Here is a 22,416-nt window from a genome sequence, read left to right on the forward strand (position 1 = left end):
GGTAGGGTCCCTAGTGGCTGCCAGTTGCTGGCCAGGGCCTCCCTTCCCCCAGCCATCTGCCCTCCCCACCAATCTGATCTCCCCGCAACTGCCCGGCCCATCCTCTGTGCCCCTGCCTGGCTCCTCTCGCTCTGTCCCCTGTCCCCTGTCCGCTGGCAGCCCTGTTCCCGCTGCTGCTGCTCCCATGCACTGATGGCACTGCTAATGGTGCGGAGTGATTGGGGCTGGCGCCAACAGTGGGTGCAAGTAGGGCCGGTGCCATCAGTGGGTGTGAGCAGCTGCTGCTTCCCCGATCGCCTTCAGGAGCAGGGGGAGGTGAAGAAGCCCTCAGGAGCAATTGGGACCAGCAGCTGATTGCACCTGCTGATGGTGTGAGCGATGGTTCTGGTGAGTGCCAGCAGCAGGTGCGAGCCCTGGGCAGGACCATGGCACATGGGAGTAAAGAATTTTCAGAACCCACCAGAGGTTTGCCCCGCTGATAGTGATTGGCACCCCGCCTTGGTCTGGTGCCCCCCACTCACCTGCTCCACCATCCCACTGCAGCCAATGTTCTGTGCTCTGCCACCTGCTGCTGAGGCCCGCCATGTTTCAAACATTCCCCCTGGTGGTCAGTACACATCATAACGACTGGTTGTTCGGTTGTTCTGCAGTTCGGTAGGTTTTGCAAATTAGGGTTTTATATAGATAGATTCTATATTTTCATGTAGATAGTATAACATTTTGCATGGTTATCCTAAGTTAGATAATTAGATATTCATTTGGAGATTATATCATTTTTTTGCAAGCTTTAATTTTTTTTTTTTTTAATTTTTTTTTTTTTGTAACCATTGAAACAAAACTAATTACATTTGTTTTTTGTCTTAGGAAAATAATATTGAGACTATCGACTGTGAAAATTTGGAAAATCTCTGTGTTGTTCTTCTAAATAAAAATAAACTAACTTCTTTGCATGGTTTGGATGGCTGCACTAATATCCAAGATCTTGAACTTTCACATAATAAAATCACTCGAATTGGTGAGAACAATGGAATTTTAATATACAGACATTTATTTCTCATGATAATGTTTTTTTCATTTATTCATATTAATGAATAGGCCACCATCCATTATTTGTCTATTATATTCATGCCACACTTATTTAACCTTTTATCCTTAGTTACTAAGGAAATAAAATAATTCTTAAGTTTTATAAAAGAAATATGCTCCCACCACTAATGAATGGGTAATTGTTAGTAGTTCTTGCTGTTAGAATATGCACCTTCCTGTTCCTTTCCTTACAACCAGTATTGATCTGAGTTCTAATGGGGAATATAGAACCCCAGGTTGATGCCATCATTTCTTATGGATCCTATGCTTTCTGGTGGGAACAGCCAGAGTAATTCGTGATAAACCCTTTCATCACTCCTTTGCTTGCCCACATGCATCACTTGTACTAATCTTTTATTCTTTAGCTAAGGCTACAAATACAGCCTACAAGAAATAATTCATCTTCCTAATCTTCTACATCCCTCCATTTGTATATCTATATACCTATATATTTGTATCTGTTTCCACCTTCATACTTTATAATCCGTTTAATTCAGGAACAAAACTTTTTTTTGTTTGTTTAAAGCCAGTCCTTCTAATTCTATAAGTATACTGGTCAGTTCCTCTGGTACCTTACTCCGTCATTTATCACCTGTTTTATGTCAAGTTATTCCTCTTGCCATTCACTTCTATCCTCACCTCATATCTCTTAAATTCTGCTGTCAAGTTTTGGAGCATTCTGTTGTTGCTTTACTTGTTACTACTCAACTTCTCTATTCTACCAAATGAAATTCAACTTACTTCTATATGTTTCCAGTGTGATAATCTATTCTATATAATAAAAGGCTAATATGCAAATCAACCAAACAACAGAACAACCGGTCACTATGACGCACACTGACCACCAAGGGGCAGATGCTCAACGCAAGAGCCAGAAGTGGGGCTCATGGCTGGCAAGTGCAGCAGGCCTAAGGCAGCACTTGGACATCCCCCGATGGCTACTGGACTGTGAGAGGGCACAGGCCAGGCTAAGGAACCCCCGCCCCTGTGAGTGCACACATTTTGTACACCAGGTCTCTAGTAGTATATATAAAAAACTAAATGACTGGATGATTGGTTAACTGGTCGCTATGATGTGCAGGGACCACCAAGGTGCAGACGCTCAATGCAGAAGCTGCCCCCTGGTGGTCAGTGCACTCCCACAGCAGTAGCACTGCTCAGCTGACCAGCAGGTGCTAGCTGCCAGGTTCATGGCTGGCAAGCACAGCTGTAGCAGCACAAGCCTCTCCAGCCTCTGGCAGGGCTACCAAGCGGAGGCAATGGCAGACACAGTGGGTTCAGGATGAGCGGGAGCAGCAGGGGCACCCAGCCTGGGTTCGGACTCCTTCCTGGCCACCTGCTGCTTCGTGCACATACTACATCCCTCGGGCTGTGGGACTGCTGGTTTAAGCCCGATTCCTGCAGGCTGGGCTGGCCTGCAGGGACAGGGCTGAAACCCGCAGTCCGACACCCCCCGAGGGTCTTGGACTGCGAGAGGATGCATTTCCTTTCGACCTTGGGCTTTGTTCCCCAAAGTGAAACCTGAAGTTTTTTTTTTTTATCTTAGTGATTATGTCATGAATTTAAAATATAACTAGTTATTTTTTCCCATTTGATTCAGTATTATTTTTGATATGTTATACAGTATGTTTACAAAGAGAAACTGAATTTTTTAAAATAAATTTTTATTGACTTCAGAGAGGAAGAGAGAGGGAGGGAGAGAGAGATAGAAACATCATTGATGAGAGAGCATCATTGATTGATTGCCTCCTGCACAATCCCTACTGGGGAATCAAGCGGCAACCCACAACCTGGGTATGTGCCCTGACCAGGAATCCAATCTGTGGCTTCTTCATTGCATGAGTCGATGCTCAACCACTAGCCACACTGGCTGGGCTGAAACTGCATTTTAAAAAGGCATACTCAAAGAGATTTTGCTTACATGCCTGTCTTTTTCACTCTTCTCTCATCTATTTTTATATATAGACTAGAAACCTGGTGCATGAAATTCGGGGTGTATGAAGGGGGTGTATGTCCCTTAGCCCTGCCCATGCCCTCTCACAATCTGGGACCCCCTCACGTAAGGTCCCTTGGCCTGGCCAATGATCAGGGCCTATTGGGGCTTTCTTTCCCCTGGTTGACAGCAGCTGGCCCCGCCCCCACTGCTGCCACTGCTTGCCATACCTGCGGTGCTGCCTCCCACTTCCCCTGCCACCAGTCACCTCCCTCTGCGGGGACAGGCATGGGTGCGATTGCTGGAAGGCACCGCACACCACCACAGCATCACTGGCTGGTGGCCTGGGCCTCCATCTGTGAGGGGACCAATTGTGGGGCCCCCAGATGGATCACCATGTAGAGGGAGGCCCACCCACCGTAGCACTCCCAGCTAGGTAGCCTGGGCCTCCCTCTTTGAAGTGATTGCAGAGCCCCCCCCCCGCCCCCATCAATCGCCTCACTGGCCAGTGGCAGGGCCTCCATCTTTGGGCCAATTGATCGTGGAGCCCTCCCATCAATTGCCCGGAAGAGGCTGGCCTGGGCCAATTGCATTGCACCTGCCTTCCCTGGCCTGGTGCCAGTGTGTGTAATAGTGTGGTCGCCCAGAAGGTTGTGTGGATGGTCCTTCTGCTGTTTGGTTGTTCAGTATTTGCATATTATGCTTTTATTGTTATAGATGATTTTGTATATACATTTACTTAACATATATATGTATTAATATAGTAACATATGTATTTAAAAAGTATATGTATATATGTATGCATACATAAATATGCATTTTCAGATATATAAAAATATACTTATATATGCAAATCTTTTCTTTCTCAAATATAGAATACTTTAAGTACTGTGCCTTTCTTGCTTTTTTCACTTAACAAGCCATATGGCTTTATAGTATTTAATTTGTAGATGTATCAGAGTGTATTGCAACAGTCCTTGGTTAATGGACATTGAATGGTTTCCATTTTTCTACATTGCCATAATGACTTCCCTTGCACCTATATCATTTCACACTTTATCAGATATATTTTTGTTAATTTCCCACACTATATATTGTTGGGGCAGAGGACACCTGTGATTTAGGAAGACAGTGAAAGATGCATTTTATATGGGTTGTATAATTTGTATTCCTATCACTAATGCATGCTAATACCAATTTATGTTGTTCTTTTTTTATTTGAATATTTAATTTATCTTTTTCAATGTTATTAACATGAACATTGAAATCTATAGATTTTCCTCTGAGTACTACTTAATGCATAACTTCTGATATAGAGGTATTTTCATCAGTTCTATAATTTTATCTTTTAGCTAAGATTTTAAATTTGCAGAAAAAAAGGACTTTTACTTTATTTTTTTTCTAGTTTTATTGCATATAGTCAGAGAATATTTTTATGCTATTCGTACTTCTTGGAACTTACTGTGGTTTTTCTAATTGTGGTCAATTTTTAGGAATATTTCATGTAAACTTGAAAAGGAAGTTATTTATTTTTATTTCAACATAGCTCTACCTTGATCATTTGTTTTAGGTATTTTTATCTACTTCATCTACCTTGGGCTATAGGAGCTGAGTAGCTTAAACATGTCTGTTGCTTATTAGCATATCTTTTTTTGTATCATTTGGTTTCTGCTTAACGAATGTTGCTCCATGCTGTTCATAGATCTTCTTAACTGAGTTATCTTCACTGTGAATTTTAGCCTAGAAATTTATGTTCCTTATTTTTTGTCTCTCTGTTGCTTTCTGAGATTAAATTCTGTCTTGTCTAACAGCTTCTTTATGTTCATATTTACCTTTTTGGCAACTTAAAAAACAACTTTCTTTAATTTTTCTGAATCACTGCGTTTTAGGTGTGTCTTTGTATACAGCATAGATTTGTGTTTTAGATTTTGATCCAAGCTTAAATGTTTCCCCCTCACATATAGACCATGGTCATTTACATTTATTATTGTAGCTTAATTTACATAATTGGTCTCAGTTCTGCCATGGCACTCAGGTTAATGCTGTCTCTTACCGATGGGAGGTCTGTTGATAATACATGGGTTCTTCCACCAATAGGGCACCTCATTTCTTACTTATCCATTCTGTTTCCCTAGGATTCCCTCTGTGGATTCAGCCTAGAACGTGTTGGCCCTGGATACTTACTTATTGCCCCATTTAGAAAAAAAAAATCAGCTTGTAATTTCTTTATTTCCCATTTAAATGGGAAGGGTAATTTGTAGGTACTTTTATTTCTTTTTGCTCTTTATGAAAATCTGGAGGAGGTATGGAGACAGTTGGATCTAGGCAGTCACAATCATATCCCATTTATTTTAAACATGAGGAAAATATAGTTGTTAGCACAAAGGAAGCTTTTGTTTTACAAATGCTTCAAAAAAAAAACCTTTGAAAATAGTATAATGTAGTTTAATTTGTTCATTTTCCTGTGCGTCTGTGTTGCCTACTTTAGGACTACTCATGACTTCTCCATATGGAAATACTGATACTTTTGATACAGAATTTTTATTTTAAAATTTCAATGTAATATACATATAGGGATATTTTGTTGTTTTTGTTGGAATGAAGACAAGTGCATTGAGATGTATGTTACTGTATTGGCACTCAGTGCAAACACGCTTAAAAAAAATTGAAAGGCTGTTTGTAAGAAGAAATGCTTGAACTCTCATTCACTTTACTTTCATTGCCAGCAGTGCTGTAGGGGATTTTTTGTAGGCAGTGGATTTCCTGGGGTAGGGTATCTGCAAGATTTATGTGAAAACTGCCATCGTATTAATTGATGTACCTGAGGTATCTGTATGTAGTATAGAGCAAACAAGGTAAAAGACATTTTTGCTGTCTGTTGGATACAATGAAAACACTATTTATTGAGTGTGAGGAGAGTATACCTGAGAAAGTAGGTTTTCTGAAAACCAGTTGGAATCTGTTTTTCATCTTCAGAAACTGCTTATAGAAATTCTGGTTAAGCTAAGTGAAAAGCATAGATTTTGTCTTTCAATGATAAATTGATGCTGAAAACTCTTACGAAGGCGCACAAAGATAGATTTGTGTTTATAAATTACCAACCTATGCTATATTTCTTATGTAGGTGAAATAACATTGGAAGCAATACCAGATATTTTATATCTGTAGTTTCAAGTTTAATTTGTTTCTAATTCTTCCTAAGCTGTAGTTATTGCAGTATTTGACATGTAATATTAGTGCTATTTATATTTTTTATGATAAAAAAATAATGAATATTTTCATTTGCCCTTTTTTACATTTAAGTGAATGAGAATAGCTACTGTATCAATTTATTTAAGACAATTATTGGAAATTATTCACGCTGAGAATTTTCCATTCTAATTAAACTGTTTATAGAAATAGAAACATACTATGAAATTTACTTTTTGAATGCCTGGGGAAGAGTGTGGGAGAGGGAGGGGGTCATTGGGGAACAAAAGGGGGACATCTATAATACTTTCAAAAATAAAGATACATTTTTAAAAGGTAATTTAAAATTTAATTTTCTAAATTAATATTACATAGTTAATATATTTTTATTATTACCTTTAATGTTTAAACAAATTGAGTGTGCTGTAGCTTTGAAAAGAGTTGGTTTTAATCATTTTATTAACTAGAAGTCTGGTGCACAAATTCATGCACCAGCGGGGCCTTTTGGTCTGGCCTATAGAATTGGGTCAAGAACAGCTCTCTGACATCCTCTGAGGGGTCCCAGATTGCTAGAGGGCACAAGTCAGGCTGAGGGACCCCACCAGTGCATGATCTGGGCTGGGGAGGGATGTGGGAGGTTGGCCAGCTGGGGAGAGGTTGCTGGAGGACTCCAGGTCATGTCTGGCCCATCTTGCTCAGTCCCAATCAGCTGGATCCCAGCAGCAAACTAACTTACTGATCAGAACATCTGCCCCCTAGTGCACTTCATAGTGAGCAGTTGAGCGGCCTTAGCATATCATTAGCATATTATGCTTTGATTGGTTGAATGGATGACCAGACACTTAGCATATTAGCTTTTTATTATATAGGATTATAACTAAAATATATAACATTTTAATTTATATTTTAGTTATAATCCTATATAATAAATCACACACACACACACACACACACACACACACACACACATATATATATATATGAATTATTTTCTAGCCAAATTTAGTAAAAAATAAACTATTACATTAGGATATATATAGGGTCATATAAGTTTTGAAGTAATTTAAAGAATACCATGTACATTTTTCTGTAATATCCTATGATTGGTTATATATTGAGAGCAAGTTTTGATAGTAGAATATTTTTACTTAATGCACAAAATAATTAATTTAATTTAATTAAGTTCACTAGGTTGATGATATTAAAGATGAATTATTTTACTCAAACAAGCTATTTTATTATGCTGTTTTATTAATATAAAATATTTTATGATTTTTCTTTGAGTTACATGACTATCTTTTATAACTCAGTTAATTTGGGTGGATTTCAGTTTAAGAGTTAAGATTTGTCATATCATTATTATATATCATGCTTTCTTTGGTAAAGCATTTTGTTTTGTGCAAATAATGTGGAAAATTATTCATTGAATGGATGCTATAACAGTGATTATTAAAGTTCACAAAATCTCTGTGGGAAACCTTTTATATTTTGAGTTAGTATTTTTTTTAAAATATATTTTATTGACTTTTTACAGAGGGGAAGGGAGAGGATAGAAAGTTAGAAACATCGAACAGTTGCCTCCTGCACATCCCTCCTGGGGATGTGCCTGCAACTAATGAACATGCCCTTGACTGGAATCAAATCTGAGACCTTTCAGTCCAGAGACCAACGCTCTGTCCACTGAGTGAAACTGGTTTTGGCTTGAGTTAGTATTTTTACATATATATTTTAATAAATAGAACAAAGCAAATGAAAAATAGGAGATGTAGAATTTATAATCAAGTTTTCTTTGTTCCTCTCATTTTTATGTCAAATTTTATTGACTTTCTAGAAGAAATGTTTGAAACTAAATTAATTTTTTTAAATTATGCATAATGACAAAATTGTTTTATAAATTTTTACAGAAATACAACAAAATAATAAATACAGTAATAGATTATTTTTTATCACTTGGCATTATTTTATGCTATACTAGAGGCCTGGTACACAAAATTCATGCACTGGCCGGGGGGAGGTTCCTCAGCCCGGCCCGGGTCCTCTCACAGTCCCTGGGAGCCCTCAGGGATGCCTGACTGATGGCTTAGTGCTGCAGTGGAGGCGGGAGAAGCTCCTGCCACCGCTCCTGCGCTCACCAGCCATGAATCAGGCTTCTGGCTGAGTGGTGCTCCTCCAGTAGGAGCACACTGACCACCAGGGGGCAGCTCCTACATTGAGTGTCTGCCCCTGGTGATCAGTGCACATCATAGTGACTGGTCATTTCGCCATTTGGTCAATTTGCATATTATTCTTTTATTATATAGGGTTATATAGGATTAATTCATTTGATTTCCATATATTGCTATGAGTTAGATATTGTTAATTTTTTTTTCCAGGTAAGATAACTGAAGCACAGAGAGGTTCAGTATTTTGTTTAAGATCACACAGTTAATAAATGATAAAGTCAGTATTTGAAACTCAGCCATCTACCTTAGTATCTAATTTTTTAATTGCATCAAAATACTGCCTCTCTAATAAATATACATTTAATATTTAAGATTTTTACTTTTTTGTTACATTGTAGTACAATTCTTTATGCTGAAAAAAATGTAATGATTTAGAGCTTTATTCATTAATGAATTTACTAATGAGCAAATTTATTAAGTATTCAGAACATAGCACTGGAATATTGCTGAGGATGCAGCAATAAACAAAACTATTAAAGATCCTGATTTTCACCAGCGTTATCCTAGTGATAAATATTTATATATAGAGAAAGAGATTAGGGGTAAACTGCTATACTTCATTGATTGAATATTGGAAAACATAAAAATAAGTATGATTTTAATATGTAAAAGAAAATAATTACTTTTATTTTCTCATCTATAAAGTTTCTTTCTGATCAGCTATTTTAGGAAATCTTTAATCTGGAATAAATGTTTCTTTGATGTGAGCAATTAACTTGTTCATTTATAAATTTCAAGTAATAATCTTCCTAGAAAATATTGTAAATTAATAGAGCTATTAAGAAGTTTTTTGTTTTGTTTTTTTTTTTTTTTCTTTCTTTGTTTTGTTTTTTTCTCTACTGTCTTATTTTCACATCATATCACTTTATGGAAAAGTGACACTAGTATTGATAATTCAGCATTTTCATATAGCTTCATTGCTATATCATGGCTCATAGGAAAATATGCCTGAGTTAAATCTTGCTACCAAATGTCTCTGGAACTTTAGAAAAATAGTGAGGTAAAATAAAGCTCTGGACAGTCTGATCTCTGCTTCCCTGTCTCCAGGTCTGTTTCTGTTAATCAATTTATGTTGTTCATTTTTCCCCATAGATGCGTTAGACCATGTGATCAGACTGTCAGGCCTCAGAGGGAAGGTAGGAAGGGTGGGGGCAAAGGGAAGAGATCAACCAAAGGACTTGTGTGCATGCATATGAGCCTAACCAGAGGTCATGGACAACAGGGGGTGGGCATATATGGGAAGGAGTTTGAGATGGTAATGGGGGATGAGGACAATTATGTGACACCATAATCAATAAAGAAATAAAATAAAAAGACATATGGTTAGATCTAAAGGAGAAGCAGGTTTTATTTTGCTAGTGCTAAATTTTTATCACACACACTCCTCAATGGTGTTATTTCTCTGCACATTGTGTAAAATTCTAAAGTAATTTTGGATTGTATTAAATATAATAATAAAATACTTTTATTATGCTAAAAAAATAAAATAAAGCTCTGGATATTTTGCTTGTAGAAATGTCCTTTGTTACATATTTAGTGAATCCTTTGTATTCCACTAGATGGTGCTGGCTTTTTAGATTTTTTATTTTATTTTTTAAATTATATTTATTGAGGTAACTTTGGTTAATACAATTATATAGTCTTCAAGTGTAAATTTCTATGGTACATGATCTGTGTATTGCATTGTGTGCTCAGCACCCTGGGTTAAATCATTGTTTGTCACCAACATTTGGCTTCTTTTACTGTTTACTACCTTTAAACCTCCTTGCTTCTGGTTACTACCATGCTGTTGTCTGTGTCTGTGAGTTTCAGTTTTAGATCCCATACTAGGGGCCCAGTGCATGAATTTGTACACCTTGAAAGGAACTGTGCGCCATGAGGCTGCTGAGGGCATGGGGTCGGGTCTTGGCCCATCCTCTGTGCCCCGCCCGGCCACTCCCTCTGCGTCCCCAGTTCCCTGTCTGTGGCCACTCTCATGCGCCAATGACGCTGGCCCCACTCACAACTGTTGACAGTGCAAACCAATTGGGGCTGGAACTGTCAGTGGGTGCAAGCGATGGCTGCTGCCCCTCAGGAGCAGGGGAGGTAGAGAAGCCCTGAGGGGTGATCAGGGCTGGCAACCACCACTCACACCTGCTGATTGTGCTGAGCAATTGGGACTGGCACTGGGTACCAGCAGCGGGTGCAAGCAGTGGCTCCAGAGCTGGCATCAGCTATGAGCGCTGTATGTGGGAGCAAAGAATTTTCAGTAACCACCAGCGGCTGGCCCTGATGACAGCAACTGATGTCCCGTCTTGTTCCGGCGCATCCCCTGCTCACCTGCTCCACCATCCCACCACAGCTGACACTCACTCCTGATGGTCAGTACACATTGTTTAGTTGTTTGATTGTTCCACCATTTGGCCTATTTGCATATTAGGGTTTTACATATATAGATATGAGTGAAATCATATGGTTCTTAGTTTTGTTTTGTGTTCTGATATTTTCAAGATCTATCCATGTTGTCGCAAATGGCAGTATTTCATCTTTTCTTATGGATGAGTAGTATTTCTTTGTATATATGTATATCTTCTTTATTCAGCCATCTGTCAAAGAACACTGGTCATTTCCATGTCTTGGCCACCATGAATAATGCTGCAGTGAACATAGGGATGCATATATCTTTGTGAATAAATGTTTTCAAATTTTTCTGGTAGATACCCATGTGAGGGATTGCTTTGTTCTTATTTTTGGAGGAACCTCCATACTGTTTTCTGCAGTGACTGTACCAGTCTACATTCCTACCAGTAGTGAAAGAGAGTTCTTTTTTTTCTCTATAAACTCTCCAGCCCTTATTACTTGTCCATTACCAGATGGCTTCACTAGCAAATTGTACCAGACATTCAAAGAAGAGATGACACCTATCCTTCTCAAACTCTTCAAAAAATTAAAAAAGTGTCAATACTTCCTAACACATTTTATGAGGCCACCATAATCCTAATACCAAAACTTTGTAAGGATAATTCCCAAAAGAAAACTACAGACGCAACTATCCTAAACAAAGTACTGACATGGCAAATACAAAAATACATTAAAAAATAATACATCATTATCAAGTGGGGTTTATTCCAGGGAAAAAGGATGGTTCAACATATGCAAATTGATTAATGTGATACACCACATTAGTAAAATAAAGATAAAAATCACAATCTCTTCAATAGATCCAGAAAAGCATTTTATAACCTACAACATCCATTTGTGATTAAAACACTCAAGAAAATGTACACAGAAGGGAAGAACCTCAATGTAATAAAGGCCATATAGACCAAACCCTCAGCTAATATAATACTCAATGGTGACAAAGTGAAAGTTTTCCCTTTAAAATCAGGAACAAAACAGGATGTTCACTCTCACCACTCTTATTCAACATAGTTCTGGAAGTCCTAGCCAAAGCAATCAAAAAAGAGAAGGAAAGAAAAGACATCCAAATTGGGAATGAAGAAATGAAAATGTCACTTTTTGCAGATAACATGACTCTTTGTATGGAAAAACCTAGTCTCCACCAAAAAAACACACACACACAAAACCAATTAGAAACAATAAACAAATACAGTAAAGTTGCAGGATACAAAATTAAATGAATAAAAATCCACTGCATTCCTAAATTAGTGATGAAGTTTCAGAGAAAGAAATGGGGGAAAAATGATTCCTTTTGCAATTGTAACAAAAAGAATAAAATATCTAGGAATAAACTTAAAGCATATGAAGGATCTATTATACATACTGAAAACTACAAAGCATTACTGAAGAGATTGAAAAAGACACAATGAAATGGAAAGTTACTCAGGGTCATGGATTGGAAGAATCAATATAATAGTTAAAATGTCCATATTACCCAAAGCAATAGACATATTTAATACAATCCCTGTCAAAATCACAATTTTTTTCTGCCCTGGCCAACATGGCTCAGTTGTTCGGAGCGTGGTCCTGTATACTGGCAGGTTCAATCCCCTTTCAGGAAGTGGAAGGAAGGCAAGATATCAATCTATTTTTTTCTCTCTCCTTTCCTCTCTCTAAAGTCAATAAAAATAATCCAATGACATTTAAAGAAATAGAACCAAAAAATCTTCAGATTTGTATGGAAGCACAAAAGTCCTTGAATAGCTGAAGTAATACTCTAGTTTCAAAACAGAACACAATGCCTCATACAAAGCTGAAAGGGATCTTACAGATCTGCCAGTCTTGGCTTGGGCTTAGTTTACACATGGAAAAACAGACCCACATAGTTTTCATCTAACTCCTGGCAGAGGTGGGGCTGGACTCCAAGTTTGCTGATTCCTGTTTCAGTATTCTTGTTTCCACGCGACATGTATGATCCTGAAGCACTTTTTGCATTGAAATTAAAAATCTCAAATCCACCTCAGCGTGTTTGTAGGTGACTGCCAAACATATTGAGCAGCTAAGGATATAGATGCTTACCAAATACTTACTTAGTGAAAACCATCAGCCTAATTTAACATTTGTAGTTTGGCTGTTCCTTACAAGCGAGTTTTTCTGTTTTTTTCTTCTCTCTCTCTCTCTCTCTCTCTCTCTCTCTCTCTCTCTCTCTCTCTCTCTCTCTCTCTCTCTCTCTCTCTCTCCTGTGGCAGGAATGTTTTTGAAGCCATTGGCTCATTTCAGTGGGAGGAATTCTTTGAAAAAAGATATTTGTAGCAAGTATATCCAAATGCTAATTTTGCCATGGGCAAGGGCCCTTTGCCGGATAAACACACTTGGCTTCAGTTTTATTTTGTGAGACCTAGAAAACTTTTAAAGAGCTAATAAAGAATACATTGAAGAATATTTAAGCAATTCTTTATATTTATTACATTTAAGTCCTTTGAAAGTTTTTTTGGCTATCATTTGTTGTTTTGTCTTGGATGTGGAATGGAAGAAATACCAGAAATTTTTACTGGGAGAAAATAATTTTCTTAGATATGTTGAGGAGTAATGGTATTCTAAGGTAAGGCTTGCTATAAGTCTATTTTGCTCAGTTCTTGTTTTTCATTCAATAGCAAAGAATTTCTAAGATTAAAAGAGGGAGGGTGGTAATTTATTCTAACTTCCTCCCCATCTCGATTTTCCCTTTTGATCCAAATGCACGGACTGGATCAAATTACTGCTTATTCAGTTATATATAGATGTTTATTCAGTAAGTATTAATACCCTATATTTATTGCTGTGTTGCTAACAAATCTCATTAAGCAAGTTTATTCTCTTATATGCTAAGTCCCTCTGACCAATGTAATTTATTTTTCAAACTAAAGATTAAATTGTTTTCTCAATTCTGGAAAACTTTGGATACACACACACACACACACTTATTTGGTCACAATCATAGTTTTTAAACTCCTTCTTTTCAATGAACATAATTGTTACAGGAAAGAATAATAGCTATCATTTCTAGTATCCAGCATGTGAAAGTGTTATACAAGCTCTATTTTAAAATATTTTTAATCCTCCCAATAACATAAATCACCCCACTCCGCAGATTAAGGAACAACGACTCAGAGAAATTAACCAGGTTATTTTTATTAATACTAGAGGCCCAGTGCATGGAATTTGTGCACAGGGGGGGTTCCCTTAGCCCAGCCTGCACCCTCACCAATTCGGGACCCTTTGGGGTATGTCTGACTGCCGAGGATCGGCCTAAACTGGCAGTCGGACATCCCTCTCACAATCCTGGGCCACTGGCTCTTAATCACTCACTCACCTGCCTGCCTGCCTGATCACCCCTAACTACCCCCCACCAGCCTGGTTGCCTCTAACTGCCCCCCACCTGCTGGCCTGGTCACCCCCAACTACCCTCTTGCCAGCCTAGTTGCTCCTTATTGTCCTCCCAATCCCGGCAACCTAACAGACTCCAACTGCTCCCCTTGCTGGCCTGGTAGCCCTCAATTGCCCCCCTGCTATCCTGAATGCCCCTAGATGCCCCCCCTCCACTGTCCTGGTCACCCCATGCAGTCTGCTGTTTAGTCGTTTGATCATCTCTCACTAACCACCCTACCGGCCTGATAGGCAGCCATCTTGTGAGGGTGTGAGGGTTAATTTGTGTATTATGTCTTTATTATATAGGAAAACTAGTTTTGAAATAGGTATGATTATTGAAATTTAGGATTGCCTGCCTCGGAGCCTATTCAGTTTTCATTATACTATACTGCCTATTGATTAAATGGGGGTACTGAATATGTCAGCATAGTCATGGAGAAAATTATGTACATGACTCCCTTGATGATTGTAGATTGTTTGTCTTTAATCTTATATACAATATTTTTGCTTTATAAATATTGTTGAGGCCATGAAATTTGGCACACACAAATTTATAACTGTTAAACATTTCTGTTAAATTGATCAATTTAATCATTTGTAAATGTCCCTGTTCACATGTATTAAAGCTTTCTGCTTTAGTCTTCTATTTCTAATATAATCAAACTAAATTTCTTTTGGACATAGGAACCTTTAAAATTTTTATAAATGATTGAGGGCCTCCCTCAAACAGCTTTCATTTATGTTAGTTATATCTATTAATATTTTTAATATTTGCTGTATTAGACAAATATTAGAAAACTTTGTTTTTATTAATTCATTCAAAGTTTAAAATAATACTTTTATGCCTTTGCATTCATAACAGTTTTATAATTTTAACTATATTTTTTTAATAAAAAGATATAGTGAAAGGAGGGCCATTGTTACAGGTTTGCAAATTTCTTTAATGTTTTGCTTAACACAAGACAACTGGATTTCCATAGTTTCTTCTCTGTTCAGGTTGTTATATCATATCTCATATAGCCTTTGGAAAATTATACTATGTGCTCTTGAACATTAAGAATAAAAAGGTAAATAATGTCTCAGAATTATTATGAAAATAGCTTTGACTCCATAAAAACTTTAAAAGCATCTCTAGGTGTGGGAGGTTCCTCTGGACCACACTTTGAGAATCACTGCTATAGTACTTTCTTAATAGATAATTTTCTGTTATTTTACTTATAATATTTTTACAAATTCTTTTTTTGTATGTATTTTTTATGTAATGCAAAAATTAGTTGTTTTCATTATTATTTTAACAAGGCTGTCTGATGAATTCTAACTTTGATTTGTAGCAGTTAGTCCCTATTAATCAATTGTATAATTCAACAATTAAGTGCAATTATTGATACTGAGTTTAAATTTATTATCTTACTATTTGATTCTACTTATTCTTTTGATTTGCTTGTTTTTTCTCTTTGGTTTGATTAACGTTTTAAATTATCCAATGTTTCATTTCTATTACATTACCAGTGATATAGTATCATTTTACTATTCTTTTGGTTTACTATAGATATTACATTATGCCTTCTTGATTTACCAAATCTAAATTTATTTGGTACTTTCCTCTTTTCCCCCAAAGTAAAGTCATAGAACACTTAAACTTCATTAACTTCCTTCCAACTTGTGTGTGTGTGTGTGTGTGTGTGTGTGTGTGTGTTTGGAATGAAGATATTATTCTTTTATAATTAGTCATCATTTGGATTCACCTGCGTTTTTAAACCTTCCATTGTTCTCTGTATCCGCTTTCATTTATCATATTTCTTCAAGTGCAGGTCTGCCGGGATGAATTTTTTCAGATTTTATTTGGTTAAATATGTTTTTAACATAGTACATTCACATTTGTATATGTACATATGTATATTTTGTGATATAGACTTAATAGTTGGCATATGTTTTGCATAGTGAATGTATTCTATTTTATACTAGCTTTCCCTGCTCAAGCTGATATGAAATAACCTAATTGTTGGACCTTGGAAGATAATATTCTTTTCCCTTTTTAAATTTTTCTTTTGGTTTATTATTTTCATGAGTTTACACTGATGTTCCTACTTGTGGTCATGTTAGAATTCATTCTGCTTAAATCTATCATGTCTCTTAAGTCTGTGGATTGGCATCTCTATACAGTGTTGAAAAATTCTGAGCATATATATATATATATATATATATAGAGAGAGAGAGAGAGAGAGAGAGAGAGAGAGAGAGAGATTCCCTTTATATTCCATAATCCTATTACAATCTTATAATTATATTCATATTTTTTTACATTTGTTTTTGCCTGCATCACTCTGGATGTTTTCTTGGGACTATTGAAAGGTTCAAGTTGGTGGTACACAGGCAGGCTAAATATCAATCTTAGATGGCTAAGAAAGAAAAATTGAATTTTTTTAAAATGAACCAATGGATGCTATCTTCCCTCAATTTGTACACATTTGAGAATACCTATCATTGCCTTCATACTTAAATAAGAATATATTTATGCATTCTATTTTTAGGTCACACTTTTACTTAGTACTTTGTAAACATTGCTTCATTGAATATATAATACTAGGAGCCCAGCAAGTGAAATCACATGGCACCGCCCACCCACCTGCAACCCTGCCTTGACACCCGAACCTGTCCACACAGAGTTCCAGCATGCCTTGCCGAGCCCCCAAACCCTCTGGCCTTCTCTGGCTGCTTCAAGGCCCGCCCTCAGGCCCTTGAGTTGCCTCGGGCTGGTCCTGCCTCCTCTGGGCACCTCCCCACTTCCAACCCGTCTTTGGAGCAATGCCCCAGCTAATATGCTAATGGTCTTAATTTTACCCATTACGGCATCCCCATCATTAGCACATTAGCTCTTTATTAGTATAGGTTATATTTTGCTGTGGTAAACTGATATACTAACTTTATTAGTATAGATTATATTTTGCTGTGGTAAACTCTCTTCATAACTGATTCGTGTCTATATTTCTGAAAAACATTTTCTTTATCTTTGATCAATAACTCACCCAAGAAACATCTTATTGTCAACAAATAACAAATCCACACAAATTTAAAATTTGTCTTGGAATGTAATTTATTTTTCAAACTAAAGATTAAATTGTTTTCTCAATTCTGGAAAACTTTGGATACACACACACACACACACACACACACACATACATACACACACTAGAGGCCTGAAGCACAAAATTTGTGTACTTAGGAGGGTCCCTCAGTCTGGCCTATGCTCTCTCACAGTCTGGGAGCCCTCAGATGATGTCCAGTTGACAGGGAGCAGACCTAAGCCAGCAGTCGGACATCCTTAGTGCTGCAACTGAGGCAGGAAAGACTCCCATCACCACTGCTGCACTGGTCAGCCTTGTTTCTTCATATTTTATTCTCAATGTGATTATTTCTGCCTTATTTAGCTTTCTGAGTCTGTTTCTAAATTATTAGTCTGTTATGTCCATCTTAGCACATTTGTTTACCGATATCTGTTGTTTAAATATCGTTGGTCCATTTGTTTTCCTGCATTTGTTTTAATATATTTTGTCTATTTGTTTACCTGTATTTATTGTTTTAATAATTTTGAATTGTTGTAACATTACATTTCTTTAAATTTGCTTCCATAACCCAAAGCATTTTTAATATATTTTCTTTTTTTTTTTTTTTTATGCTTTCTTCAGACTAGAGTACTTATTGTAGTAGTTATGTGTTGTTGTGAAGCAAAGTATCCCGAAGCTTAGAATTTAAAACCACAAACATGTATTACCTCATATCTTCAGTTGGTCTGGAAATTAGGATTGACTTAGCTGAGTAGTTTTGTCTCTTTGGCCTCACAATTTTGAGCCTCTGCAGCTTCTGTAGGGCTGTATTGCCTCTGGTGCTTGGGTATGTTTGTTTTCCCCTCACAGTAATGGCAGTCCCTGACCTCCCAGGGTCTAGCCTAAGCACCCCTCCTGGGGTTCAGTCACAGAGGGAAACTGTCTCTACTGCTACAGCTCTTGGCCTATCTATCATCTATCATCATCTATCTTTATAAAAGGATAATATGCTAAGTCCCTCTGACCATCCTACTGGTTACTGTAACACGTATTGACCACCAGGGGGCAGATGCTCAATGCAGGCACTGACGTGACGTGCACTGGCCATTTACAAAGAAATGTCACTGCAGACCTGGTGCCGACAAAGTAACATTCAGCTTTCCCCAAGTGGGATACAGGCACCTTCACCACTCCAGAGTGACACCCCAACAAATTGCATCCAATGCTACTGAGACCCCATGGTGCAAAATGTGGCCCACTGCCCAGCCCATCCTGGAAACAGCTGTTGTGTGTTCCAGGTAATGACATCACATAGCAACACATGGCTTCCTTTCCCTAGTGACTAGCCTCCTTGGAGTTTCTTCAGCCCAGGAACACAACTTGCTTTATAGCCAGGTGCAAACATTTTGCAGTTTAACGAAATGTCTATTAAGCATTTTCCCATGCCTCATCTCATTTGATCCTCACAGAAGTCCTAGAGTAGGTAGGTAGGAGACTCAGTAGAATCCTTTTTTCTTTTCATTTGTCAGAAAATGGAGATTTAGAAAGTTTAGAAACTTGACCTAACTGAAAAGAAATAAGAAGTGGTGGACTTTGAAAGTGACTTTAAGTTTTCTCACTGCACAGAGTATAGTCAAACAATGCTACAGTTAAATATTTTACTCTTTGTTCTCCCTGCATGATCTACAATAATAATCTGCTTCGTGTTGATATTTATTGCTGTGTTGCTAACAATTACCTGAAACAGAAGTTGGGGTGCTTCACTGGGCTAATAAAAGTTTAGATAAATCAGAAGACAAATCTCATTAAGCAAGTTTATTCTCTATATATACAAGGCTAAGTTGATTCATGCACGCACAATACATATAAAGCTCTGGCTGGCACCAATCGCACGCGCACATTTAGATCTGTCATTGTTGACTGTAAATTTGGTTGATACTTCTATTATAGAGAAAGGGCAAATAGTGATATTAAAATATTTATTCTCATTAATTTTCTTTCAATGTGCACTAATCCATGCATGGGGCCTCTAGTAGACAATACACTCCTGGACACAATCCAAGGGCAACTGGAGGATAAGACCTTGTAATCTGATCAGTGGCAGGGCTTGGAGATCTACTTTCTCTCCTGAATGTGGGCAGCCTGGCCCCGAGGTGCAGAGTGACTCTGTAGGGAGCCCTGTAAGCATGCAACTCAGATCACACTCACAACTTGCACCCAGGGCTCAAACACTCACACAGTGTCGCCACACCAGTGGCTGTTCCAACAGCCAGCCACCTGTTGGGTCAGCTCAGCTCGCTCTTGGTCCGGAGTGGCTGAGGAAAATGTCTGCGATTGCTGCCTCAGTTTCCAGTTGCTGCGCTGCAGACATGCTGTTGTGTTGTGGCTGTGTTTAGCTTCCCTCCCTTCTCCCGTCTCCCAGCTGATCCCAAGGAGCCCACCTCAGTTCCAGTGTGCAGGTCTCTCAGGCGTGCATCTGTGTTGAGCAGGGACTTTTTTGTTGAATTATAGGTGATTATTTTGTTGAAATGTTAAGGGGAGAGGATAGACAAGCCTTAACGCTGTCATTCCTCTGATGTCGCTCAACTGTATATAAATTAATGTAAATAAAAATGCCTTTGATAATTATAAATTATATAGTTTTAGTTTTAGTTTTACTAACCACTATCATCATCCTTACAGTAATCAATTTGTCTTTTCCTCTATTATTCTTCCGATTATTATTTATTATTCTAACTTAGTCAAATATCTATTTTATCTGCAATTTCCTTCCTCTTCTTATGCCAAATCCTTTATTGTTTTTCATTGTGTAACCTAATTTGTCATTCTGGATTCTCTTTTTGGATGACCTTTGAAAAGTTTCACAAATGTATTCTTTACTTTAAATGAGCTAATTGAAAATTATATTTCTGATTAGCTTTTAAATACTTAAGGGCAATGTACGTCCCTTTAAAAAATATTGAGCTTATTCAAATAGCTTTCTTAGGACATTTAAATATTTGATAAAGGACATTTGAAGTTACACAGCTATAAATTAATATTAATTAGTATTTCATTCTGCCTGTAAAGCATTTATCTGCTTCAGTGGGTTTATTGATTCTCATTAGATATAATCATAGAGTATACTATACTCCAAAGTATTTTTTTTTATTTCAGCAGACTTTAAATTATATTGTGGCTAATACATATTAACTATTATATGTAATAATCTATTTATAATCCCTTGGAATTGATACTATATAATTGGTTTATTATTCTAACTTAGTCAAATATCTAACAGGGCAGAAAAATTTACCCTGACTGACATCAGATAGTAATTTTCTCTAGTCATAATTGCTATTTTATATTACAGGAAAAATACTTGTACATTAATCTTAGATAACAATTTTTTAAAAATGCAATATTACTGCTTGAAATTAAATTTCAGTCTCTCTCTTCTTCTTTGGGTCTTCTAAGCATTTTCCTGCTTCTCTTGGATATGGTGTAATTTATTTCTCACTATAAAAATTTACTTTTAACATAAAATATATTATTCTAATAATAAATAATCATTTATAACTTTATTACTTTCACTCAAATTATTAGAGATACTGCAATTTTAAAATATAATTTTTCTTGAAATGCATATAAAATATTTTATAATACACTCATAATCTTTACAATTATATTATCACCACTGAGCCAACCCAGTTAGGGTGTGAATTTTAAAAAAATATGAAATAGAATTAATGTGAGATCTTGGTAATGTTAGTTTACTTCTCCATTTTTGCAAGCAGACTGTTTGTTCTTTCTTTCTGAAAATCACAATATATAATCAAAGGAACATATTTAGTTAAATGTTTTACATTTTTCCAGGTTGAATTGATTGCCTACACTCCAGATATTAGTTTCTATACCTAATTAAGTTTCTTTCAAGATTATTTTTAAGTTTGTTATCAAGTAACATTTTTGGTAAAAAAAAAACAAAAAACAAAAAATCTTATGTGTGTTTTAATATTTAATTGAAAATATTATGTGGACTCGGACAAAAAAAAAAAATCAAAATGGAGCTTGATTCTCTAAGATTTAGCCTCAATGACTCCCATAGGTACAATACTCACTGAAGATATTTTGGGACAATGGAAACTAAAAATAAAATAAATGGGACTACATCAAAATAAAAAGCTTTTACACAACAAAAGAAACCATCAACAAAACAACAAGAAAGCCCACTGCATGGGAGAACATATTTGCCAATGTTATCACTGATAAGGGTTTAATCTCCAACATTTACAGGGGACTTATACAACTTAACAAAAAGAAGATAACCAAATCAAAAAATGGGGAATGGGCCATAAAAGGTACTTTTCAAAAGAAGAAATAAGAAATCCAAGAGAAATATGAAAACATGCTCAAAGTCACTAATCATCTGAGAGATGCAAATAAAAATGACAATGAGGTACCATCTCATACCTGTCAGAATGGCTATCATCAACAAATTAACAGACGGCAAGTGCTGGCGAGGATGCGGAGAAAAAGGAACCCTCATGCACTGCTGGTGAGAATGCAGACTGGTGCAGCCACTGTGGAGAACAGTATGGAGTTTCCTCAAAAAACTAAAAATGAAACTCCCATTTGATCCAGTGATCCCACTTTTAGAAATATATCCCAAGAAACCAGAAACACCAATGAGAAAGGATATATCCACCCCTATGTTCATAGTGGCACAATTTACCTTAGCTAAGATTTGGAAACAGGGTAAATGCCCATCAGTAGATGAGTGGATTAAAAAACAATGCTAAATTTACACAATGGAATACTACACTGTGGTAAGAAAAGAGAATTCTTGCCATTTGCAACAGCATGGATGGAACTGGAGAGCATTATGCTAAGCGAAATAAGCCAATCGGAGAAAGATAAATGTCACTTGATCTCACTTAATTATGGAATATAATGAACAACATAAACTGATGAACAAAAACAGATTTAGAGACATAGAAGCATCAATCAGACCGTCAAACCTCAGAGGGAAGATACGGGAGAGTAGAAGTAAGGGGGAGAGATCAACCAAAGGACTTGTATGCATTCATATAAGCCTAACCAATGTTCACCCAGACACCAGGGTGGTGAGGGCATGAGTGGGGTGGGAGGGGAGGAGGCAATGGGGCAATAAGAA

At 37.0% G+C, this 22,416-nt stretch overlaps 1 protein-coding gene across 1 annotated transcript in view; it reads left to right on the forward strand.

Annotated features, from left to right (window-relative positions):
- The window catches only part of LOC118729753 (leucine-rich repeat and IQ domain-containing protein 1), a 273,234-nt gene that overhangs the window by 86,964 nt on the left and 163,854 nt on the right, over positions 1 to 22,416 (forward strand). Inside the window, exon 10 of the mRNA XM_045587773.1 lies at positions 865 to 1,015. Within this exon, the coding sequence (XP_045443729.1) occupies positions 865 to 1,015 (151 nt within the window). The remainder of the gene's footprint in view (positions 1 to 864; positions 1,016 to 22,416) is intronic.

Source organism: Pipistrellus kuhlii, unplaced genomic scaffold (assembly GCF_014108245.1).
Source record: "Pipistrellus kuhlii isolate mPipKuh1 unplaced genomic scaffold, mPipKuh1.p scaffold_m20_p_3, whole genome shotgun sequence".
In the NCBI taxonomy this organism is placed as follows: domain Eukaryota; kingdom Metazoa; phylum Chordata; class Mammalia; order Chiroptera; family Vespertilionidae; genus Pipistrellus; species Pipistrellus kuhlii.